The 26919-nt window shown below is 40.8% G+C and overlaps 1 protein-coding gene across 3 annotated transcripts in view; it reads left to right on the forward strand.

The window, feature by feature from the left end:
- The window catches only part of SLC12A5 (solute carrier family 12 member 5), an 82179-nt gene that overhangs the window by 35217 nt on the left and 20043 nt on the right, over nucleotides 1-26919 (forward strand). For 2 of the 3 annotated variants that reach the window (XM_088481931.1, XM_088481932.1), the window contains exons 5-21: nucleotides 818-872; nucleotides 1379-1509; nucleotides 3313-3554; nucleotides 9871-10082; nucleotides 11419-11583; nucleotides 12346-12444; nucleotides 17172-17229; nucleotides 17544-17718; nucleotides 18585-18703; nucleotides 18840-18938; nucleotides 19185-19304; nucleotides 19641-19745; nucleotides 19832-20000; nucleotides 20120-20315; nucleotides 20471-20640; nucleotides 23810-23941; nucleotides 26290-26397. In XM_088481931.1, coding sequence (XP_088338057.1) covers nucleotides 818-872; nucleotides 1379-1509; nucleotides 3313-3554; nucleotides 9871-10082; nucleotides 11419-11583; nucleotides 12346-12444; nucleotides 17172-17229; nucleotides 17544-17718; nucleotides 18585-18703; nucleotides 18840-18938; nucleotides 19185-19304; nucleotides 19641-19745; nucleotides 19832-20000; nucleotides 20120-20315; nucleotides 20471-20640; nucleotides 23810-23941; nucleotides 26290-26397 — 2355 coding nt within the window. The remainder of the gene's footprint in view (nucleotides 1-817; nucleotides 873-1378; nucleotides 1510-3312; nucleotides 3555-9870; nucleotides 10083-11418; nucleotides 11584-12345; nucleotides 12445-17171; nucleotides 17230-17543; nucleotides 17719-18584; nucleotides 18704-18839; nucleotides 18939-19184; nucleotides 19305-19640; nucleotides 19746-19831; nucleotides 20001-20119; nucleotides 20316-20470; nucleotides 20641-23809; nucleotides 23942-26289; nucleotides 26398-26919) is intronic. The other variant, XM_088481933.1, reaches the window with a different exon arrangement.

Below are 26919 nucleotides of genomic sequence, written 5' to 3' on the forward strand. Positions count from 1 at the left end.
ACATCATTGCTTCTGATTGTGCAGGTCCAGTGCTGGGATTCATTCTAAATGCTCTGTGTCCTATAAGAACTCACTTGTTTACACACTGCTGTATACACCCCAATCTCACAGGAAGCCCATATTTCAAAGATATTACCTAACACCTATACAGACTGACTGATAACCTCTGACTGTACGTCACATATTTTGGCTGAATACGCTGTATAGCCTGACTACTTAATCATTGGCTATTTCAAACTTTGAAAAAAATACATAATTCCATGTTTTTAATATGCCATTCTCTGGTTTGTGCACTTGTTCTGATAATATATAGTGTGCACTGCATTTGATATTACGGGATGCCGACTACATCCCCCTGACTGTTCACTGCATCTGAAATCATATCCCCTGATTGTATGCTGCATCTGATCTCATATTCTGTGAATGTGCACTGTATTTGATATCATATCCTCTTAGTGTGCACTGCATCTGATATCACATCAAGTGTACACTACATCTCAGTTTCCTGAGTGGGTTTTACATCTCGGGCATAGTTGTCTGATATCACATCCTCTTACTGTGCACTGCATCTGATATCATTTACTCCCACCATGCACTGCACCAGATAATCCCCCACATTGCACTGCATCTGACATCTTCACCCTACCACGCACTGTACCTGAGACAAATTCTTTTCATGGTGCACTGCTTCTTTTATCCTACCATGATGCATTGCGTCTCATGTCTCCCCCCTTATGATGCACTGCTCCTGTCATCATCTCCCTCCCATTATGCGTTGGGTACAGGCTCATGGCGCCTACCTGTGTTTGCTCTGCAGACCATGCTGACTGCTATCTCAATGAGCGCCATCGCTACCAATGGAGTTGTGCCAGGTAGGGGGGATTTCAGATGAACAAAACAAGGGAGATGCAGTGCGTGGGAGGAGTGGGGTGGGTGTACTTAGCACTGCTGGATGCAGAAGCAGTGTGTGTGGGGGTGTTGGAGACTATATGCCAGATGCAGACGCTGTGCATCAATGAGCTTAAATAAAAGAATAAGGGGACTGCTGCTAAAGAATGTGTATATATAGTAATTAATATGTCTAGTGCACAAAAGTAAGGAAGTAGTACAAAAATGCAATATGTCTTGAGATGCTTTAGTATTAGGTTATTTTCTGTAATAAATTTTACCGAGTAGTATAGGGGTACATTATGCTGTGCCATGTATGAGGCCTGGTGTACTAAGCACAGCAGTACATAGTTGCAGTGCTATTAGAATGCAGTGCATTAATAAATAATGCAGTGGTATGAGGTGCAGTGCAGTGATATAATGTGCAGACTTAACCAGATTTACAGTGCCTTTTTCAGTACATGTCCCTAAGACATCTGTCTCTCTGCAGCTGGTGGTTCGTATTACATGATATCCCGTTCGCTGGGCCCAGAGTTTGGAGGAGCTGTAGGTCTTTGCTTTTACTTGGGAACCACATTCGCAGGAGCTATGTACATCCTGGGGACCATTGAGATCCTATTGGTGAGTGTCAGCTTAACTGTATTTTGTGTTATACAAGACACACAATATAAACATGACATGACATTTAAAGTAGCAGTCCCTCATAAAAATATTTTTGTTCTTGAAATAGCAAGCAAGTACCTTTTAGACATTTTCTTAATTAGCATCCTATAATTATCTGTTTCAATACCTTTCTGGAGTGTATACAAATATTCCTTCCACATGGTCACAGCTCTCATCATTTTATGCAGTGTCAGTGTTGGGAGAAGGAAGGTGAGCATGTTACATTAAAAGCATAGCTCAGAGGGGTATTCCAAGGCCTCTCTGCTCACCACATCATGTTCAATGTGATTGTGGTTGCCAGATAAAACTGTGGAAATTCGGAGGAATTATCAATCATTAGTAGCAATATCTGGGACAAACCAAGGATACAAGGAAATTACCAAGCTGCTTCTTATAGCCTGTAAAAGTGATTAATATTAAACAAAGAAAATACCTACATTTTTCATGGGACTACTACTTTAATACAATACAATCAGGGACATAAGTAAAACTTTGTGGGCCCCATAGCAACAATGTTTCTAGAGAGATACCTCTCTGCAGTGGTTGTTAATTTTGAGTCCCATAGTTGTCCTCTAGCTTATTTTATGCCCTAAACTAATGCCCTAGGTCTTATTATTATTTTATGCTCCATAGTTCATGTTATGCTACACAATGCCCCAAGTTCATTATTGTAGTGTCCCCAGGTCACATTATAAGAAAAAACAAAGATTCCCCCAGTACACTGCAAAAAGATCAGCAAAAGTGATTTAGAATTTACATGATTATAGTAATGCAGAGATCTCAGTTGCATACATTTGCAATTATACGGTAAGCCACCAGACATTTCTGTTCTGCTGGTCCCTACACTACATTATAATAGCACCAATATTGGGTTATATAATTATGTATTTCTAAACTAAGAGTCAACGTATCCAATTTACATTATGGGGTTTATGTACTAATCCTTGGATGGAAATAAAGTAGGCGGAGATAACGTACCAACCAATCAGCTCCTAACAGTCATTTTTCAAACACAGCCTGTAACATGGCAGTTAGGAGCTGATTGGTAGGAACTTAATCTCTGTTCACTTTATCTCCATCTAAGGTTTAGTAAATAGACCCCAAGTCACATTGTAATGCTCTAGTCCCAAGTTCACATTGTACTGCATGGTACTGCCCCCACTTCACATTATGCAACATTCTACTGACCCCAGTTCATATGCCACACATTTCCTCAGTCCACATTATGCGACAGTGCCCACTGTTGTCATCGACAGGCGTTTCCTTACCATGCTCCTCCACCGACATGTTTAAAGTTATAAAACCTGCAGGGTTTCAGCACTCTAAGTAGCATTGCCCCCATATCGAGATCCTGGCACCAGCATTGTCAGGTTGAATACTCACTGTCCACATACTCCTGTACCGAACCCCCACAGAGAATGGCGAATATAATGGCTCACCAGAGCCATAAATTACATTTTACAAGCAGCGAACAATGAAATAGTAGTGGGCTTGTAAGTCCCTTTTACTCATACTTGCCTATTCTCTTGGAGTATTTTACCGTGTTTTAATGTGGTACCTAAGATTAAAGTGTACCTGTCTCCTACACCATGTGAAGATTAATGGGCTGACCCATTATACAGGAGACCCATCCCTTCATTATGATGAGGCACTCCCTCTTCTGAAAGTGTTCCACAGTATTAAAGTATAAAATAATATTGAGCTGCAATTCTAAGTGACCATTGTGTGTTCTAAACACTAATAACTATTTTCTTTTTCTAGACGTATCTCTTCCCTGGGATGGCCATCTTTAAATCACCAGATGCTAGTGGGGAACCTGCGGCTCTACTCAACAACATGCGTGTATATGGCACATGTGTTCTCACCTGCATGGCCATTGTGGTGTTTGTGGGAGTGAAGTATGTCAATAAGTTTGCGCTGGTGTTCCTGGGCTGTGTGGTCCTGTCCATCTTGGCAATATACGCCGGGGTGATTAAGTCTGCTTTTGACCCACCAGATTTTCCGTGAGTTTCCTGACAAAGCTTCCAAAATTATTTTCATAACCATGCTTGTTAGTCATCTCAACAAAGTACATCCTTTTATCTTCTCTCGGCTGTCTTGCATCCTTTAACCACTTAACAGACAATTTTTTTTTTCACCAAAACCGCTCAGAAATTTCCAATTTTTTTAAAATAAAATTTTTAAATAATTTTTAAAAATATATTTAAATATTTTAATTAAAGTATAGAATAAGAATAAGTAGCTAGAAATAGCCATGTTAATTTGCTGCTCTAATGAGATCATATACAATTGAAACAGTCTACAAGTTTGAATTATGCCTACAAATCTTTGCTTGCTGCACTAGTTGATCAGGTTACATAGAGCAATGGTGGGTAACAAGTACCTCTCAAAGGGCTCACACCCACCCACCCAGAGAAATGTCCCTCCTGGCAATCTTCATAGTGATTCTATGATACAGAGTAAGTAGATCAATGCAGACAATGGGATGATCCTAAGAGTTCCATCAGAAACAGGCTTCCCTTCCTCGCACACATGACCCAGAAACGCACAGTGCTTCAGATATATGCCCACGATACTCCCACAAGTTAGGGCGGCTGCGTACGACAGCATTGTCGTAACCCAGTTCCTGTCCCGAAACGTCCTATTTAACGGAAAGACAGATCTGGCCAAGTTCCCTCAGAATAGGACGGACATACGCAAAAATGTGTAAATTCACGTCTGCGCACACGCTGTATGCAAAAACTCACCTTTTGAGTCCGTGAAGTGAGATTTGTCCGTATCAGGCCTAATCTGTGTAGTATGTACCTTTCCTTGCTGCAAAAGTTGATTCCTGGATGTACTCTATGGTGACGACATGTCAGCAATAGGGTGATTTACTGCTTAGTATAAGAGCACGAAATCAGATACTGCAGGTATGAGTAAATAATATATTATTACTTAGTGAAGGTGATTAATACTGTGTTCTCTAGCTTTATGCTGGAGTTGTGTATCTATGCTGGTTGGATACATGTGTCTTTCAGCCTTTATAAATGTACACACCTGTCAAATATTCTTTGCGGGGCTTTCCCTATTCTACAAGAGGGGGAATGTCTATTATTACAGTAAATGTGACTCTGCTCTAGTGATCAAATATGTATGATTCGCACATTTGAATTTGCACCTTCTGTAGGTGTGAGCAATTTGATCATTACTGTAATTTGCCCCGAAACATAAGGTGTCAGGGTGCTATTGAACCTCAAATCATGTTTCCAGCCTAATAATCTCCACTAGCCCTTTATTCCCCGCTTCCATTAAATGCGACACAGATTTTCTTCCCCTTATCAGCTGCATGCTGAAGCAGTTTTCCCAGGATCCTTATGTAAAATGGGTTCCAGATTATTTGGCTGGTACCGACTAAAATATGTCTTCTAGGCTGGATTGAGACCCTGAGGATTAATAGGAACAGCAGAAAGATTGTAGTTTCCTATCAGTCTGTGCGGCAGCACTTGCGTCTACACAGTGGATCACATGCATATCTGCAGCTCAATTTTGCAGGGGCCTGTGCAACTTCACTGATGGCACCTCTCATAAACCAGCCTTGTGTCTTTCATAAAGAAGGTTTTACTGCAATAGCGGTCATCCTTGAAATACAACTGTATTAGAGGGAATCGGTATGAAATATTGCCGGCCGATAGTGTGTACCCAGTATAGGTTTCAGCTTCTAAACAAAGCTGCCCGGTATTTATTCACTACATACAGAAGCAGCCAGCATTTTACCTGCATGGAGAAAATAAATGCATTTTGTACTACTGGAATTGCAACATGGTTTGTTTCAGGAGCAAATTGCACCTTTTTTTATTTGCTCTTAACTCTGAATCAGGACCTCAGCATCAAATACATGTCTGATTTACTCCTCCACTGTAGGCAGATCCTGATTTATACCTGAATTCTTATAGTGGCAGACGAAATACAAACTTTCATTGGTCACTGCACTGCAAACACAGAGATTGCTACAAAAATTACATTTTGTTTTTTTTGTGGCCACGACAAACATAATAGATTATCTAAGAGTGTGTCAGGACTTTTGTTCACACTTATTATAAAAGTAATTGGATTTGTCTTTGCTTTGCATTTTAAGAGGACCAGATGTCTTTAGCAGTGCAAGGTTTAACATAAATAATTACTTAATATATGCAAAAATTGTACTGAAAACAACGCTGTTATGCAGAACAAAGTCCTGAAACTGCAGTGCTAAACAATCTGTTATTAATTTGGGGCGGGAGTGGGAAAGTAAAAATAGAACGTAGGAAAAGCTACTGTAAGATACATCTACAAAAGTCAGTGCAAAGGGCCTGATTCTGCAAGGAACGCAGTTGCTAATACGCACTCAATCGGCCGATTGTTGTGTTCTGCGCATGCATTGCAGTGTGCGTACCGCCCACTGCGATCGCAGTGATTACGCAGACCCATCGCAGAGTGATTGACAGGAAGTGCCGTTTGTGGGTGGTAACTGGGGGTGGGAGGGGTCAGCTGAACGCAGGCGTGCTAGTGTGTTTCAACGGCGTTGCAGGGGCGTGCATAAATTATCCACTGCGATGCCTTACGCAGCCTAAGGCCTGATAGTGTGCGCTGAAGTTAGCAATTTCTGAGTGAGGTCAGGGCTTGTGCAAGTGTTCGTGAGGCTGCGATGGTACTGAGCAGTCCTGCTCAACATTCCGGTTGTGTGGTAAGTAAAGTGGGCGTCCTTATGTTGTGCTGCGAGAGCATAGCGATCGCAATGAATTAGCATACTATCGCAGTTGAACTGTGCGTGTGTAATCACTATTACAATCGCATGTGCAATCCGTAGTGAATCAGGCCCTAAGTTTGGCAGCAGTTTGTGCTGACGGATACTAATTAGATATTAGATTGGGTTGTAGTCAGCATCCCGGCAGACGGGGTGCCGATGGTCTAAATACCGGTGCCGGGATCCCGGATCCAGAATTCCGACCGCCGGCATCCCGAAGGTAAGTATCGGGGGTTAGGTTTAGGCAATAGGGGGAGGGTTAGGCACTAAAGGGGGGGAGGGCTAGGTTTAGGGTGTGGGGAGGGGGAGGTTAGGTTCAGGCACCGTGGAGGGAGGGTTAAAGGTAAGGGTTAGGTGTAGGGAACGTACCTTCCAGTGTCGGGATTGTGACTGTTGGCACGCTGCTGTCAGCATTCTGACAGCCAGCATCCTGACAGCCAGGATCCCATACCCAAACACTTGTTCATATCTCATGAAGGTACTACAGATACATCTTTGAATGGGTGCAGGAGGTGCCATTGCTATGGAGCCCTGGACCCAGGTTTAGTTGCAAGCCAATTTCCTGAATTTGCCTGCAATGCAGTTGCATCTGACCCATTTTCCCAACCTGAATGGGGTGACATTTTACGTGAGAGGTGTACAGTATGTAAGGGTGCACTGTAATGTGGCATAATCTGAACTGGAGGGCACTGTAATGTGGCATAATCTGCCCTGCTCATAGTAACGTGGCACTGTAATGTGAGTTGCTGACTATAGATAGACTTTTGTCCCTGTCGAACTTTTGACCCTGTCTAACTATTCACTGTCTAACATCTGCTGTCTATCTAGACATTGTCTAACTAATTACTGTCTATAATTCTCTTATACCACACCCCTGTAATGTGGCATAATATGAAGTGGAGACACTATAGTTTAGCATAATATGAAGAAGGCACTGTAATGTGGCATATGAACTATATGTCAAATTGTGAATTGGGGCTACTGTGTTACATAATGTGTACTGGCAGCCCCACAATGTGAAATAATGTGAACTAGAGCACTACTACGATTCATAAAATAACTAGGGCAGTACTATGGGGCATAACATAAACTGCTATGGTTAAGGTTATGGTTTATTGCTGTAGAGAGGTCTCTAGAAGTACTGGGGACAGGGATCCCTTCAAAATGTGGCTATGGGCCCCACAACGTTCTCCACAGGTCAAATTTGTCCACAAATGAGGAGATTCAGTTAGCGTGGTAAAACAATGACCCCAAACCGATAGATCACTTACAGTACATATGTTCATCCAAATTGACAGTTTTGGGCAAACAAAATTATAACCATTTTCTGGTGTTCTGATGGCTTTACTCTGGTGTTTTGATGGCTTTATTTCTGAGTACAGTTTTTGTGAGTGTAGTTGGTTCCTACTGTTTTGGAAGGGCATGCGCATCTTAGTCGGGATACATCATGCATCGCACTTTGCATGTGATGCATCTCTCCACTCATTGCATGCATGCCGGCGTTGTTAATGCCACTATACATAAAGATTTGCGAGTAAAGTCGCAAAGGACAGCTTTCCTGATGAGAGCTGTAGGTTTATGGCCCAGAAGTACCTCTATGCATGTGTCACATGCCACAGGGGGTGCTGGGAACCTCTCAGAGCACACTGCTATAAGAAGCCCATAGGGTCCAAGCTGAAAAAACTTTGCTTTCCGAAGCTTGGTGCTTATGAGAAATGCGGTCACACTCCCAAAAACAGCATTTTCAGGGGTTTGACTACATAATTGATGACAGTGTATCCCACCCTTTACTTTGATGGAGCTTTGTGATTTGTTTTTATTTTTTATTCCCACTCCTTTTCATACTCTTTACACATTGTCAATCACACTCTATAGTGATTACTTAGGATTGCAGGAGACGTGTGCCACTGTGTTATTTCTCCAGTCAATTACTGCAGGGCAGCCAGTGACCAGAATGCTGAGGAAGTGGGGACAGGCAGGTTAAGGGTGAGATGTCATGGAGGGACCTTTGTTCCTGCCACCCCAAATATACTGCCTAAGATGAGGTTTTCACCTAAGTTCATAAATTAAAAATTCCAAATAATGTAAACATGATTTACTACTTGTTTAAATAAATTGCCCTCACAGTCTTATACCCCTTTTCCACCAAGAATCCCGGGTCTGACACAGGATTTGGAACAATGCTCGGGTCAGACCTGGGATTTACTCCATTTTCATTGCGCCATCGACCCAGGAATATCCCGGGTTGAAGCTGTTCACATTGCACCTGGGTGCAGTGCCAGCGCTTGGTGATGATGTCATCACCAAGCTCCGGAAATTCTAGCTCTCCCCTGAATGCCGGTCCGGAGTGGGGAAATTCCAGCTCTCCCATGAACGTCGGACCAGAGCAGACCGGCGATCAAGGGAGTGGGTCCATCTGGGGGTGTCACTCGGGAGGCTGTCTGTGACAGCTGTCACCGGGGAGGGAGAGATTACAGCCTCCCTGTAGCAGGGATGGGGTAAAAACTGGAACAGTCCGGACTATACGGGGAGGCTGTAATCTCTCCCTCCCCGGTGACAGCTGTCACACAGACAGCCTCCCGACTGATAGCCAATCACCATGCGGGAAACGGGTCCTGGGTTGGAAGACCCGGGTAACCCATTTTCACTGAGCCTGACCATGCTTATATCCACATAAAACCCTGCTCAAGACCCGGGAATAAATTCCGGGTCAATCAACCTGGGATTTTTTCCAAGGACCCTTTTCCACTGTGCCGCTACCCTGGTTGACATGGCAAAAACCCAGGTATTTTGGCCAGTGGAAAAGGAGAATAAGTAATAAACTAGCAGATATGGATCATAAGAGCATATCCAAAATACAGATTTAAATATATCAACCACACATAGATTTTTTTCTTAAAAGAACTGATCTTGGAGAACTAGTGCAGATACAAAGTACAGTCTCCTAGGTATAAAGCTATCCAAACATTGACTTATCTAATTGCTTGATCTAAACACTAAGCATCTGGATTGGTGTACAATTTGGCCATATATTTGGCTAACCAAATTTGATGAACCTGGTAACTTGCTAATGTTATGGTTTGACATTGCCTGCATAGTCCAAGAGATTGGGGTTATTAGTTAACCAGATTTTCAGGCAGTCCCCGTCGACATCTGTTCATCCAGATGATGTTTTGTATTGCTAGTCATTTTATGCTCAGGTATAATAAATAGACGGACTGATGATCTGAAACTTGGCTTTGCATGGCCAGTTTATTATCATCCCTTATTTATATGACTGTGACACATTCCACAGCGCTGTACAATCAAAGAAATGTGTCCATTCACACCAGTCACTATTCCAGCAGAGCTTCTAATCTCAGTTTTTGTTTGACATCCCATCTAATCCATACATTTGTGCACTTATACATTGGGGGTGATCATATTTTTCATTATGTGCTATCAAAAGAAGACTGTTTAAGACAGTCAAGTATGGGTAGATTTGCTATAATAAATGCTTACTTACTCATGTACTCCCTTTCTGCTGTATTCTCTGACATTATGTAATTTTCCAGTATCTGCCTCCTCGGCAACCGTACTTTGTCCCAAAAAGGATTTGATGTCTGCGCTAAGTTTGTAGACATCGGCAATGAGACCGTCACCTCCAAACTGTGGGCTCTTTTCTGCTCCTCTCCGTTTCTGAATGCCACATGTGACCAGTACTTCTCTCAGAACAACGTGACAGAGATTCAGGGCATCCCAGGAGCAGCCAGTGGACTTATCAAAGGTGACAACTTTTGAAAGGGTTTGCGGTTAGATAACAAAGCAAGAGTTATTATTAGCAGGGAAAAATACCACTTAACACTTTGATGGAGACCAAAAGCAAAATTGTGGAAAACAAAATGAGAATAAGTCACATCATATACAGGAACTTAAGGTCTCTTAGCTTCAAAGCTCGTCAAATGTTGCCTAGCATTTTTGGAGCTATCTGCATCAGGTTCTAGCTTAAGGTTATACACTGAGACAGATACCGAATCTTTTCTGCCCTTTCCCAGGTTGCAATCTTGTAGGATGTTTTTTTTCATAAAGGAATGCATAGATTATACAAACACTAACATGAGCTGTTTTAAATTGCATATAGTAATGTCCCTTTGTGCTAGGTTCAACTGTGACAAAGGGGTAGATGCACTAAGCCTTGGAGAGAGATAAAGTACCAACCAATCATCTCCTGGCATTTTCAGTCACACTAGTCTGTAAAGTGACAGGAGCTGATTGGTTGTTTTTATCACTCTCCATTTTATTTCTATCCAAGGTTTAGTACATGTCCCCCCCACATAATTTATCTGTTAACATGCCATGTTTAACACAACTGACAGGGAGGTTCAGCAGTGTGTTCTTGGCCAGAGAGGATGTAACATGGAAGTCTGCCAATCACGTGTCACCCTTTCTACTAGATATGCCCTGCTGTTGCTGAACTGCCCAATTCATTTTATTATATAATGTTAGTCACATGGTGGTAAGTAAAACCACTTTTTCATATCAAATGTCAGAGGATGTGTACAACTCAGCTGATTACTATAAATACCTGAAGTGACTATACATGTAAATAAATACACCAAGTTCTCTCCCGTCGCAGCAGTAGACTGTAATGTTACGAGGACGTTCTTCCCCCTAGGCTTGCCAATGTGCTCTGTAGAAATGTACTGTGAGGATATGAAAATTGAGAGGCAGGATGTTTAATGTCACATCAGTTTAACTGACTGCAGTGTCAGCTTTTTGACCTCTAACAGATGCCACTAGGATAGTGCTCTAAGGGGTATATTTACTAAAGTGCAGGTTTTTAGATTCTACTTATCATTTATCTAGCACCTTCTAGAAGACAATAGCTAGAATCTGATTGGTTGCTATGGACAACATCTCCACTTCTAAACACATGCACATTAGTAAATATACCCCTAAGGGTATGGGTGGTGGCCTGGATCGGGTGAGTAGGTAATGTGCTATATACTTTTTAACAAAGTGCATTAGAAGGTCCGGTTAACACTTAACTACACATATATTATCCTATTGTTGTTTATTCGTGAGTTTAGGTGTCCTCTAACTCCTCTGTTTCAACCCTTCAGAAAACATTTGGTCAAATTATTTACCAAGGGGCATTATAGTGGAAAAAGCTGGTTTACCGTCTGTGGCCTCTCGGGATCCAGTTAACTTGGACCAGTCATATGTCTTTACCGACACGACAACATATTTCACCCTCCTGGTGGGAATCTATTTTCCCTCAGTCACAGGTAAATGCTGTTCATGCACTTTTATCAAAGTATTCTTACTATGTGCTGATATTAAAACTTCAGCTTTAATGATGTCAAAAGAAACCATCTATGTTGTTGCAACAAATATGTTGGTATAAATGATTACTTTTTCTCTGAAGATTTCTTTCTGTATAATTTGTTAAGATTGTATAATCTGCCTTCTCTTTTTTTGTTTTTTTATCCTTGCTGGTTTAAATGATTTGATGACTTGTGATTGCCCTACCTGCCTAGTGTCTCATTAGGAGAGGAGGATCTGTAAGAGGATGTAATCTGTGCATGAGAATATTCAGCCTGACAATATGTTTTTTTCATCACTTTTCACAGTTTGAGTTAATTGAGCTTTAATGAGAACCCATGTTATCACTTCTGTGTGGTGATTCAATAAGCAAATTCTTTGAAAGCAAGTATCTAGAGAAGAACGAAAGCCGATTTTATCAGACATCATAAATATCCCCCACTAAGAAAGTCACTGAACTAATTAAAATGTGCAATAATCCCCCACAGAAATCCTGTTAGATCAGCACCATCAAACATATTCTCACCTCTGGATAAATAAGTAGGGCTAGAGCTAAGGGTGATAAATGAATTCATTTGTGAAGGATAGGGTGTTAGTGAATCATTCTAATAGCGTGTTATTTTATACTCTTTTTGTCTCTTTATAATGCTTTTTTTTTAATTAGTCCTGATATCTTTATAATTTATATGAATTTTCACCTATTTTTTTATTGTTTGATCACACAGGGATTATGGCTGGTTCTAACAGGTCTGGAGATCTTCGTGATGCCCAAAAGTCTATCCCTATTGGCACTATAATGGCTATTGCCACCACATCTTTTGTTTGTATCCTTAAACAGTAGGTTATAATGTAACAACACTGCATGATGAACCCCAACTCACCAGGTGCTGTAAATTACCTTAATGCTAACGCTCTCCAGTCGGTCACTATAATACACTGTCGAATTCCTGGGTGAGAAGTTCCCTTTTCTGAATTGAAAAGCGTTGTCACTTTTGTACACCACCACTTTAATTAAACCTTCCCTGTATGTACAGCGGAAAGGTGGAATTGGGTCATGTTGCAGGATTAGCACTGGCAAGTGTGTCTATATAACTAACAATAAAACTTAATGAAAGCGTTTACAAACAGCTCTACAGCACAGCTATGGATGGCCTGCAATACAAATGTGTTAATTGCAACATCACGATTCAGCGGTAGCCAGGTCTTTGCTTCAAATAGTTGATGGGAGAACGCATCAATTCGCTATACATGAAGGAAGGGATAATTAAGATTTAGTTGTCTGAAAGGGGCCTCTTCATATTCATGATTTTGAAATGATTAAATTAGCATTATGTGCATTAAAGTGCAATCTCAGTATTTGTTGATATAAAGCTACAGATTATCAACATATTTACTGTATTGTATTTCTTGAGAGCAAAATAAATCATGTTGGATCAGAAATGCTCTGCTGTGGCTGTGGACAGAATACAGTATATGACAACTTGTGTTAGCATTCAATCAGACTTGAGATGTCATTTTTCTAGTTTAACTCAGAAGATAAACATATTGGTTTTTATGGCCTACAGCACCACCTATTTGCTCTGTACTGGTTTTCAGATACAGAGGCCCTCATTCAGAGCCACTCGCTAGCGGCAGTACGCTCGTTCCGAGCGATGTTCGCACATCTGCGCATGCGTACGGTTTTTAGTACGCATGCGCGAACCAGTCAGTGCGGCCGAAAATCGTTGGTACGCAATATAGCGAGGGCCTGCTATTTTGAGTGACAGAATGAGGCGTATGTGGGTGGTAACAGGGGAAGGTGCTTGAAAACGGGGAGTGGAGATTCGAACGCAGGCGTGCTTAAAGGTCAAAACGAGCGTTTTAAGGGAGTGCATAATTAATACAGCAGCGACATTGACCACGTCACTTGGTTTTTTTTTAACTCAGAACTGCTCGCAAAATAGCGGTTGAAAACACCAACCACAAGAATAGCGAGCAGTTCATACGCTGTACGATGTACTCGATTAATCTAATAAATAGCGGACATGACGTATGGTGCGTGCGGCCAGGGGGCGTTTTTATCAAATAAACGAGCGTATGTTTTGCTCGCTCGTTCAGACTTAGAGGTGGGAACAGACTGCAATTTGCGAACGGATCATTTGAATAGCCACCCCTTGTTTTTGAACGAACGACCACAAATAGCGAACGGCTCTGAATCAGGCCCAGTATGTCCTGCCATGCTCAATGTTGCATACTTTTACTGCTGTACAGGGGAATGTCTTCTGCCCAAGTCAGTAATGCCCCTTTTACACCAGAGCTAAAACCCGGGTTATTGTAGGGTTAACCAAGGTATCTCCTTGGTGTAAAAGGGGAAAGGGTAACCCAGGTAACTTGCAGGGATTAACACGGGACTAACCCGTGAAACCCTGCAGTGTGAACGACGCGCTCCGGGTCACGATGACCTGGAGTGCACCGCATGCCGACCGATTGGTCCGGCTTCAGTGGTACTTGGAGATGACGTCATCTCCAAGCGTCCACTTCAACGCCGGAAAAGCCGGGTCAATGCAGACCCGGATCTAGTGTGAACAGCGCCAACTCAGGAATATATGGGTGGGCGCCAGGGAAATTACGGGTCTGATCCGGGTTGGAACTCGGGGCCTGATTCAGACCCGGACGCTATTTGCGGACACTCGTTCTTAAAAAGGGGCGGAATATTTAAATTGAGCGCTCGCTCTTTGCGGTGTGTTGACGCCTCTATGTCTGAGCAAGCGTCCGAAAAATGCGCTCACTATTTTGTAAAGACGCCCCTTTGCATCACACGTCATCTCCGGTATTTATTAGATTAATCGGGAACATCGAAAGGCATCTGAACTGCTCGCAGTGCTTGTGGTAGGTTTTTCTTACCACTATCACTGTGAGCAGTTCAGGCTAAAAGACAACCAAGTGATGTGGTCGATGACGCTCCTTTACTAATTATGCACTCCCATTAAAACATCCTTTTGACCGTTAGGCACGCCTGCATTCGGATCTCCACTCACCCGTTTTCAAGCACCTTCCCCTGTTACCACCCACAAACGGTACATTCTGTCAATCAAATTAGCAGCCCCTAACTGTTTTACGAGCGCACGATTTCTGACCGCAATGACTGTTTTGCGCGAATGCGCATTATGACCCATACGCATGCGCAGTTGTGCGAACATCGCTCAGAGTGAACGAGCAGCCGCTTACGAGCGGCTCTGAATCAGGCCCTCTGTTCCAACTCCAGGTCAGACCCGGAAATTCAGTGTAAAAGCGGTATAACTTGTGGAGACGTTCTCAAAAGTAACTAGCAAATAACTTAAACATTATTTCCTACGTAAACAGAATTGTTCTGACAAGGCAGTTACAGTTGTGTCTTTCACCCCTTTATGTATATAAATATTTAATTTTAGTTATTTAACCACATTTCAAAGTGTGGTTAAATAATACCTAGGTTAGTTAAAAGAAAAAATGATTGTTCGCGTTCGTGACATTTTCATTATTCTGCTATAATTGGCCTATTTATTAAACAATTAGGCTCTCAACTCGTATAAAGGCAGAATTAGGTATCCCTTAAATGTACTAATATTGAAAGCAGGAGATATCAGAGATTTCTCCTGCTTTCTGGCTGCTAGCCATCGCATTAGTAGATGGCTGATATCTCTTGCATTCTGGCTGTCAGCCATCGCATTAGTAGGTGGCTGATATCTCTTGCTTTCTGGCTGCTAGCCATCGCATTAGTAGGTGGCTGATATCTCTTGCATTCTGGCTGTCAGCCATCGCATTAGTAGGTGGCTGATATCTCTTGCTTTCTGGCTGCTAGCCATCGCATTAGTAGGTGGCTGATATCTCTTGCATTCTGGCTGTCAGCCATCGCATTAGTAGATGGCTGATATCACTTGCATTCTGGCTGCCAGCCATCGCATTAGTAGGTGGCTGATATCTCCTGCTTTCTGGCTACCAGCTATCGCTTCAGCCGGTGGCTAATATCTGCTGCTTTCTGGCTGACAGGAGATCCCGATGCTGCAGAAGATCCAGATGACCATTTCAGCCTTTTCCATATTACGTCCAGTGTGGGATCCTATGACAGCTATCTAAAGAGTGTTGTGATATGCTTAATATACAAGTATATATACGGTACGCGCATATGAATATCACTTTATGGATTTTCATGGTTTAACCAATTACTGCACTATCAGGCGCTGGTCTTTGTCCCCCTTTTTTCTTAGATTTATCCGACCTACCAATCTGTTCTCTCAAGGATCAAGCAGCCACTTATTTGAAAAAGGGAGTGTAGTGTGACGTAACATCTAAGGAGGAAATAGACTTCATGAACAGTATCACTTTCCCGTGTGATTGAAGGGCAGCGACATAGTTCTATTTTCTGTACTAGATATACCAGTAGGTTTACCATATAATCCCTTTAAACTATGACACTCATGGATTAAACAGATTCTGTGGCGGATTAAAACCAAGTGAAATCCAGGCTTGAAGTCAGCCAGCCACAGAACCTGTGTAATTCATGAGTGTCCCGGCTTAAAGGGATAGTATGGTAAGCCTGGGATGTAGTCGGCATCCCTGCGTCCAGGGTGCCGACAGTCTAAATACCGGAGCCGAAATTCCGACAGGTCGGGATACCAGCACCAGTATCCCGACCGTCGCCATCCGGAAGGTAAGTAACGGGGTATTAAGGGGAGGTTAGCGTTAGGGTGCGGGGTTAGGCATTAGGGGGAGGGTTAGGATTAGGTTGCAGGGAGGGGGAGGTTAGGTTTAAGCACTAGGGGGGAGGTTAGGTTTATGCACTGGGTAGGGGGTGTTAGGTTTAGCGTGCAGGGAGGGGGAGGTTAGGCTTAGGCACTGGGGGGGGGAGGTTAGGGTTAGGCACCGGGAAGAGAGGGTTAGGGTAAAGTAGGGATTATGAAATTACTTACTATTAGTTGCTATGGGTGTTGGTATTCTGACCAGCGGCATCCCGACAGAAGGGATTTCATACCCAACCCGGTATTCCTATATATCAGTGATGGACAATACTAAATATAGAGATTACATAGCTCCCAAATATTCTACATGTCCTCAAACCCCGCTTGTCACAAAATGTTCACACAAGACCTAGCAACATGCCACTCACACATCTTAATGCACAGGCAGAGCCCACAGAGAAAGGAGATTACATGGCGCAGAATGTACTGCACTCTACCCTTATATGATTGGTTGTGCTATGTGACCTCACTGTAGTGTGCAGAGGCAATCACCTGAAACAGAGAATACGTGAAAATGTATACAGGGGCTGCAGATAAAGGTGCTCCATTGGATTGAGGTATAACACCACCAGCATTACACAAAGTGGGATGAATCCATGGTTTACTATTCCTTACGCCAAATTCTGACCCTACCATCTGCATGTTGCAGTAGAAATTGAGTTTCATCAGACTAGGCAATGTTTTTAAGCCTCTGCCATTCCTAATGCCAAATAAAGCTTGTTCTTCACCTTTGTGACCAACTTTCCTCTGGTTTCACTAACCTAACAGTTACATTTTCCTTTACAACTGAACAGATATTTCTTCTGTTATTCTCTTTGGAGCCTGTATTGAAGGTGTGGTCTTGCAAGACAAGTGAGTATCCTAAAATATTATACACATGCAACAAATGCAGTAGACACAATTTGGTAAACAGCACTCTGTTAGTGTGAATTATGTATCATGTCCCTGTGGGCATTTGTAAGTGGTTGCTATATCTATTTAAAAGGGTATGTGTATTATGGCTTCGTCATTCTGGTTAGCTGAGCCTGTGGTTTCTTTTCTTTCACTATTTGTATAGACTTTTGTGTGGTCATTCTTTCTCTACTCCTATGAGATGAATGTTTGGACCGCTTTTATGTGTTTATTTTTATTGAACTTTCATCTTCACCTATCACTTTCTTTTGCAGGTTCGGGGAAGCTGTTAATGGGAATTTAGTGGTGGGAACACTGGCCTGGCCCTCCCCCTGGGTCATTGTTATCGGTTCTTTCTTCTCTACATGTGGAGCTGGTTTACAAAGCTTAACAGGAGCTCCACGTCTCCTGCAAGCCATATCACGGGATGGTATTGTGCCTTTCCTCAGAGTGAGTTACAGGTTCATAATAAATGATCCTTTAAATCCAAAAAACCTTGATGGATGTAAAAAAATCTCTCCTTTTAAAATCTGAATATAGTTATTTATAGCATATTTTAATTTTTACTACTTGCAGAATTTTTATATTTTATTGTTGTTTTATATTTCTTTTTTATTTGTAAATTTGGCATTATTATAAAAATAATTAGTAGTTACTTTTTTCTTTAATTTTCTTACAAATATTTACTATCTCTATATATGAAAATGTGAACCTAATGCTGGGTACACACACGCAGATATATTGGGAGATCAATTGATCGGTCAATATATTGTATGCCTGACAGCCAGTGTGTACAAGCGATATGTCTGAACGACGTCGTTCACAGACATATTGCGTCGGCTGTGCTGCACAGCTGATAGCAGATGATATATCTGTCCATTGTGCTGTGTGTACGGGTGATCAGTCACCCTCCCGTACACTTGCAGCATCAGCTGCGGGGAGGGGGTCGTGGCGCAACCCCCACCCAGAGAACCCCGCGGACAGATGGAAGATGATGGTTGTTCAGTGTGTATGAACAACCATCATCTGAAGATATATCTGCAGATCACTCGATCTGCAGATATATCTGCTAAGTGTGTACCCAGCTTTACTCTATGATTTTCTAAAAAGAAAATAATACAAATACAAAATAGATATGGTTTCTATGATAGTTCCCAGTAAAGAATGGTGTTAATACAAGTTAGCCATATTTAACGCATTTAATCGTATTTGTCAAGGTCTCCTTCACCCTACCAATAGATATTTATAGAGGTGTTGGTTCCTAATGTAGATATTATAATTTATAGTGGATTTTCTTTTGTCATTTACATTAATAGGTGTTTGGACATGGAAAGGCTAATGGAGAACCGACATGGGCGCTGTTGCTGACAGCCTGTATTTGCGAGATTGGTATCCTCATTGCATCTCTGGATGAAGTAGCTCCAATTCTTTCCATGTATGTTTGCTGTCTTTTTAGTCTTGCAATTAATATTTAGCATTTTCTTTTTCCCACCACCCTATATCCTAGCTTCTATGCATCCTCCTTTACATTTCTAGCTGCCATCTTTTCTTCTTCTTCTCTATAACTGCAGGTTTTTCTTGATGTGTTACTTGTTTGTTAACTTGGCCTGTGCAGTGCAGACATTGCTCAGGACCCCCAACTGGAGGCCTCGCTTCAAATATTACCACTGGTGAGTGAAGGCCTGGAAGATTGTATTTAAACTTGTGAGATGGTTGGTTTGGTGTGGGCCTCATCTCAGAGACATCCATGTCCTTCACCCCACAATATAGCTATCTTTTTAACCTATTGAATCTGATATTTGCTATTGTAAAAGGGATTCATTATGATCTTCATGCATTTGTTTGTCTGACACACAGAAGGTTGTTGTGGGGTCCAGCTCCTCCAATCCTAATGCTATCATATGTTTTCCACACAGGACGCTTTCATTCCTGGGCATGAGTCTCTGCCTATCCCTCATGTTTATCTGCTCCTGGTATTATGCTCTGGTTGCTATGCTGATTGCTGGTCTTATCTACAAATATATTGAGTACCGGGGGTGAGTATATATAAAGCATCTACAAAACTACATTTCTGCGAGTAACATTTATTGATGGAATACTCCAGATCATACAAATGTTCATATTTGGCGCTGATAAGCCAGTTATGACAGCTTACATCGAGATATTATACATAGGTTTATAAGGCGTACCAACATATTTTATTATAGCCTTTTTATTTTTATAACTAAGTGACTGTTTTTTTTTTATAAGGTGTCTATTTTATAAAGTATACCAACAGAAACCATTAGGTGTCATCATATGTTTCTGTAGTAAAGGAATAAGGGAACTAAAAGTTACTCAGGGATTTGATGCAATCGTTTGTGTATGTGCAGGGCCGAGAAGGAGTGGGGAGATGGCATTCGTGGACTTTCACTCAGTGCTGCTCGATATGCCCTTCTAAGGTTGGAGGAGGGACCCCCACATACTAAGAACTGGAGGTATGTACAGGAGAGCTTCCTTTCTGTAGGTCAGGCCAGACAAGGCTCTGTACACTGGATGTAACTATTTGAATTCTTCATTATAGGCCTCAGTGTCTTGTTCTAGTTCGAGTGGATCAGGACCAAAATGTCGTTCACCCCCAGCTCCTTTCTTTGACCTCTCAGTTAAAGGCAGGTAAAGGGCTGACCATTGTTGGCTCAGTGCTGGAAGGGACCTACTTGGAGAATCATCCACAATCTCAGCGTGCTGAAGAGGTGAGTGATGTCATGTTTATATTTACACTGTAAACATATACTACAGTATATAAATATTATATGGGTGTATTCTATGTTCCATGCATCTTCTTATTCCATGTCAATGTGTTTTAATCCAGTCTCTCCGTCGAATTATGGAAGCTGAGAAGGTAAAGGGATTTTGTCAAGTGGTCATATCTTCCAATATTAGAGATGGGATTTCTCATTTGATTCAGTCCAGTGGCCTTGGAGGACTGCAGCATAACACTGTTCTTGTTGGGTGGCCAAGGAATTGGAGGCAAAAGGAAGACCACCAGACCTGGAGAAACTTCATTGGTACTGTCTCTAGACTTTTATTACACCCATTATGATGACATACCTACTTATATTTATGAAATTTGTATTTATCATCTTTGCCTGCCATGGTTCTTTGCATAAGATTTGTTTTCCAAACTGATGAAATAGTCATAGGCACAATTTATTCATTACAGAACTTGTAAGGGAAACAACTGCTGCTCACTTGGCTCTGATTGCCACCAAGAATGTAGCCATGTACCCTGGAAATCAGGAGAGATTTTCTGAAGGCAATATCGATGTTTGGTGGGTGGTCCATGATGGTGGCATGCTGATGCTATTGCCATTTCTCCTGCGTCACCACAAGGTAACTGACTCATGATACATCCTCAGGAAACATGTAAAAAGTAACCACAATGTAAATTATCATAGAATATAATATAAATGGTCACCTATTAATGCAGCATATATTGTTTGCAAACATATCTTTATAAACAATGCTTAGTTTATGCATTTATTTTTGTAATAATAATAACTCCATAGGAATATATATAGAAGTGCTATACACTAACCAAAATAATTTGAATAATTGATTTTCTTTATGGTTGATTACAGTAGGCAGTCTCTACCTTTCAGCTAACTGTGATGACAAAACAATAACCTGTCATGGTAATTTATGAATACAATACTGCTGAGATACTCAGCTTCCTCTGTGATACTGTACTTGACTTTGGAAAAAACTACAAGAGAATCTGCCATGTTTAAATAAGCCTGTTTATATTTTGGCCAATTTGTTTCCAAGTGAAGCTTACATTTTGTGAGGTTCTTTTTTTTATTGTTTTTCTTTTTCCATTTTGTTTTATTTCCCAAATGACATTCTGGAGGAAGCAGCAGTGATAAATTGTGAACATAGATGGGTGAAAAGATTCTTCTGTTCTGTAAAGTCTCTGAATCTGAACAAGTGGAGCTTCACTAATTAGTTCATGTTTACTTAACCTGGCCCCTGGAGAATCAGGCCAATCATAGTACATGGAATGTAAAAATGCTAATCAACACTGATCAAGAAATGTCACGTTTGTACTCTTACTAGCCTTATAAAGGGTGCTAGGAAAAATGTTGGTATGTGTTGGCGCTAATATAAAAAACAAGCTTTTACTGCAAAAATAAGAGATTAGTGTGACATAGTCTATATGTAAAAATTATTTTATTAACATAAATGCACATGGTCAAGTGTATAGTAAGTGCAACAAAGGTTACCATGGAACAAAGGAACAATATCTCTCCCTTTGAGAGAAACACCTAAAAAAACAAATGGTAGTTTCAAAAATAAAAAAGGTCATAATAATCTACCATTGTTCTCCCTGCTGATGATAATGTACATATCGATCATTCTGGGACTGAAGACCCCTCCCCCCATTCAGGCAGAGACTCTTCTGGCAGTGGTTCCCTATTAGAAATGCTCCTTGCTAATCAGAGCCAGACAGGCAGCCCCATGGGCTTTCTTCCCCTGGGACCGCAGTTAGCAGAGAGCGCTTTCATGCCACTCCTCTGCCTTTCAGTGAGCCCTATGCGGCTTCTAGGGGCTGCAGCCAATACAGTCACTAGAAGTTTGTGCGCATGAGCCAGTCGCGTACCCTACCTGATGCATTGGAAATGCGCAATACACCTGGCAGATGCTGAAGAGAACAAGGGCCGGATTGCTGCTTGGACTGCAGCACACAGGCATCCCCCCTCACATAAAAGAGTAGGAGCCGCCAATGATGCCAACCATCATTGCTGGAAGTATTGAGCAGTAGAACACATCCACTGAATGTGCACTTAGCAAATTGTATAGCTTTGAAAAATAAGATCTTCATTTGTTTAATGTTTATAACTTGGGTAATTGATGTCTTGTGCAGAACTGAGATGGCAAATAATAAATCTGTATCATTTTTCAAGCAAAACTACTCTTACTTTATATGCTGACACAGAGATTTTAGAGGGCTGATAGAATTCTGATTGGGACCAGGGGAATGGGTGCAATCAATGCAAATCGTGATTTCTAAGCAAAGTTTAAAAAGATGGAAACAAAATTTGTCTGAATCACCGTAAACGGAATTGTAGTATTTTCATATGACCTCAAATAGTAAAGTATAGCCTTTTGTTTCACGAACAAAAAGATTTTTAATTTGCCAATTTGTTACTCATCTAGATATTTATTGGAAAATATGGCATTGTAAAGGTGCCCATGTAGTCTATAAGGGTTCATAGCCAATGATGTGATTTTAGACTTACGTAATTGGCCAGAAATTGCAGTATGTATGGACCATAACAGGTCAGTTTCAGCTGCATATGGAGGTACTGGCAGAATCAGCCTACTGTAATGTCCTGATATAGGCTCAGTGTGAGCAGCTGCTATTTGATTGATGACAAACAGTCCCTGGGTAACTGCTACCTAGCTAGTTATATCCATCCCCATTTATCAATTCCACGCTTGTGTATATTGTCTAAGGGAGAAAGATCCATTTAATGAACTTAGTTATTATGTACAGTAAGTGTTTTGCACTTAAGTGCATACTACTGGATAAAGCCACAGAATAGCCCCTCATGGCGCGAGCCTCTGCTAGCAGCGGGCATTTTTTTTGTGCCATAAAAGCATCTGAAGTCGCAATGTGAAGCGACTAAGAAGCACCAGGAGGCTGTGTTCATTACTTTGATATGTGACACTTGTATATCTGTGTGCGACTGTGTCTCTCAATCAGCATGCAAACTGCTACGATCCAGCAGCCACATCTTTTTTCCATGCCAAGAGCCATTTACATTCTCAGTTGCACACAGATATACAAGTGTCACATATCAAAGTAATCAGCAGCGTCTCCTGGTGCTTCCTAGTCGCATCGCTTTGCAACATAGATGCATTTTCGACACACAAAGCTGCCTGACACTAGCAGGGCTGCATGGGACCTGATGGTTCACTCACACCAGGCATATCGCGCTGCATGGAGTAGAGGCTAGGTGAGCAGGGACACATCTATAGCTTCTACTCTGTGGGTGGTCATTTTTGAAAAACAAGGACATTTTCAGCCTCCTGGGTCTCAAATTCCAAAGACAAACATTACAACCTGGGACTGCCCCTGAAAATTAGGGATATCTGGAAACTATGGAGAGCACAGCAAGGCAGAACAGAATAGATTATGTTGGTAAATAGCAGCACAATACTGAGGTTGGACAGAGCCTACTAAAGCAAGCCGTCCTGAGGTAGTTACCATCTCTGCATCTATAGCGTATACATCATATTGGTCATCATTACATTTTCTTATATGCACATAATCTTTGTCAGCTTATTAGTGAGAATTATATGCATGAAGAAAATGAAGAAAGAATAGGCATTAGTAAATTCCATTATATAGTATGCAATGAATGGACTACAACTTATGTCAAGACACTTGAATTACAAATCACTTATACTTGTTGACAAAAAAAAAACCAGAACTATGAATGAAAAGTCTTTATAGTATTTCCTCAAGAGAATAATTATTTGCATCCTACCTACAAAGGTCTGGAAGAGATGTACAATGCGGATCTTCACAGTGGCTCAAATGGATGATAACAGTATCCAGATGAAGAAAGATCTGACCACCTTCTTGTACCATCTAAGAATTAATGCAGAAATAGAAGTCGTAGAAATGGTGAGTTTTGTCCCCCAAACTAAGCATGCCTAATATGCACCTAATAAATGTGATTAAAGTTAGATAATGTGGTTACTCAGTATATAACATTTCACTGAAGATCAAGGAAGGAAGTTACAGGGGGTGTGACTTCTAGTCAAACTAACCCCTCTTGTAATGTTTTACATAGACTTCTGATTTATTTACAAATTTCAGATTGTAATGAAAGTGCAAATAGAACAGAAATGTGGTGTATATACATTCTTGCATGCTTTTTCTTTATTACAGTAGTTGCTATAACTTAGCTTGCAATGTGAGTTAAATGAATACAGGTTTCTAGAACTTTTTTAGTGCAGTTAGAAAAGATGATGACCACACAATGGTGAACGTTCTGCATATTAGATCTGACATCAGGGAACGCTCTTCATGTTAGAATGGACACTGTAAACTGCACTGAAAATCCTAAATCGGCACCAGATGAGTCTGTATATTAGACTGGACAGCAGATATGGCTCTGTATATTAGACTTAGAAGACAAGGCATTGAGCAATCTCAGGAAAAACTGTTGATGTTTGGAGGCTGTTATCTGTGAATATCTATTAATTCCCATTGAGAGCACTAATATAACTGCAAGTGAAAGTAAACAGATGGTTTGGATTTATTTGTTTTACAACCACCCAGATATAAGATTCTGCTCCAGGGTAAAACGGATGAAAATGTAGGCAAAAAGACATAACTAGATATCACATTTAAAAGTCTGTATAAGCTAAATATAAAATGTAGCTTCAATAAACAAGCAGGTAAAAAGTTTTGTTTTATTTTAAACGCTTATTGTTATAATTTTGGATATAGTGTCACTTTACGGCATTCATGATACTCAAATGAGCAGTATTTTAGAAAAAATAAATGATTATTAGCCCTTATTTATATGGCACTACAAGGGTTCCACAGCACTATACAAAGTACATAGAAAACAGTGGATTACAGTACAAAACATTGCAGGACAAGGACATGGTTTATAAACATTGCAGCACAAGCAATTATATTACTCAAATAAGTAGCAGGGCGTAAAAAATTAAGAGTTGGGTGCAGTTGTAGGGAGAATGGAATAGATGATAGTATAAGTAAGGGAAGGTAAAGCACAAGAAGGAAAAGGGCCTTTCTCGTGAAAGCTTACATTCTAAAAAAAAAAAATTACATTAATTATGAAGATGATCCTAAAGTGGATATACTGTAGGTTAGACTTTGAAGTGACATTTATACTTTCCATCATACACATTTTCATTTGCACCCACAACAGACTTAGTCCCCGAAAGCAGCGTGCGACCGTGGGAGTGTGGACAAATTGGCACATTTGAACATCATGTTTATCTGTGTATATTGTAATTAGTAAATGCACTGTAATGTAACTGCCCACATTGTATGGGGACTGAAAATTTGCTTAATTTAGCCATGTAAACCAGTGGTTCCCAAACTTTTTTGAATCACGGCGCCCTAGAGTATCAGCAGTGCTTTCATGGCACCCCTAAGCCAAAAGTTTGTTATTGAGAAATTCAGAATTTTTTTTTAGTAAAGTGAAATAAATTGTGCTTACTTGTCATCCTTAGGTTCAGTTATGTGGTTGTGTACAGGTTTGCGCTTCAGTTTGTCCATATATTTACAATTACATGGACCATAAATTATTTGATTTGGTCCTGGACCACCAACTTGAGGCACCCCTGCAAGAGTCCCGAGGCACCCCTGGGTGCCACGGCGCACAGTTTGGGAACCACTGGTGTAAACTAAATATATTATGAAAACTGCAATAGAACCATGCCAATAGTATGTATTACTAGGGAAATGATTGAAAAAATATTAGTTATTATCAAGCTATTTTTTTTTGTTTTAGTAAAGAAATAGAGCCATATAAAACATATTTACATATTTCAGTACAATGAGGCTAATTCTGAGGTGAGAGTAAAGCAAATAGGAGCAAGTAACTGCGCACCTTGGTAAAACCATGCTGTACTGCATGTGGGGAGGATTTAAAATGTGCAATTTTCGATTTGCGAGGAGTATATCCAAACTAATTCTAATATCTTGTTAGTCTCTTATATACAGTATAACTCATTGCCGGAATCGTTGCATGTTTTTATTTATTTTTTTTAAAGTCTGTGACAGATGCAAGCCATGTCCAATATGCGTGGCTAATCACACCTGCATCTATGATTTATATTGATTTTTTTTGTTTTATTTTTTAAATTTACGGATATGTATCTTTTTAACTTGTATAGGTAAGGCATTTTACTGATTAATAAAAGTACTTACCAACATGCCTTCATTTATTCATATTAAGCATTTTATAATTGTAGCTGTCTGTTTGTTCTTAGCATGACAGCGATATCTCAGCATACACATATGAGAAAACTCTAGTGATGGAGCAAAGATCCCAAATCTTGAAGCAAATGCATCTGACCAAAACAGAACGGGAGCGGGAGGTAAATGTACTAAATTATCATGAGAGTTAGAGGCATATTTATTTTTTACTAGACTATTGTGAAAATGGGTGTTTCTCACATTATTTTAGTATCACCTAAATGTATCACCTAAATCACAGCAACTGCAGGAGAATTTAGCAAATTCTCCTTCAAGCCCTAATTATCGCATTTTTTTTGTAAACAGATCGCATTTCCCATAATTATAATGGGAATTGCGCTCAGATTTACTAGAGTTCAATTGTTATTAGGGATTTTCTCCACGTTTCACAGACTCTGCTCTAAATAGACCACAAGCTGATCACAGTGTAAAATATAACCATTATAATTGAAATAAACAAAAAAAACACTTACTTACCTGCACCCAGGGACTGGTGATCCGATGAGCTCCTCTGGGACTCTGGTCAGCTGATCACCGGGCTCCTGCTCTGTAATCCCCGTCATCTGATGTGCGCTGTAAACCGTCATCTCAGTTTACAGCACACTTCAGATGACAAGGGTCACAAAGCGGGAACATGGTGATAA

Source organism: Taudactylus pleione, unplaced genomic scaffold (genome assembly GCF_031769625.1).
Source record: "Taudactylus pleione unplaced genomic scaffold, aTauple2 ptg000279l, whole genome shotgun sequence".
In the NCBI taxonomy this organism is placed as follows: Eukaryota; Metazoa; Chordata; class Amphibia; order Anura; family Myobatrachidae; genus Taudactylus; species Taudactylus pleione.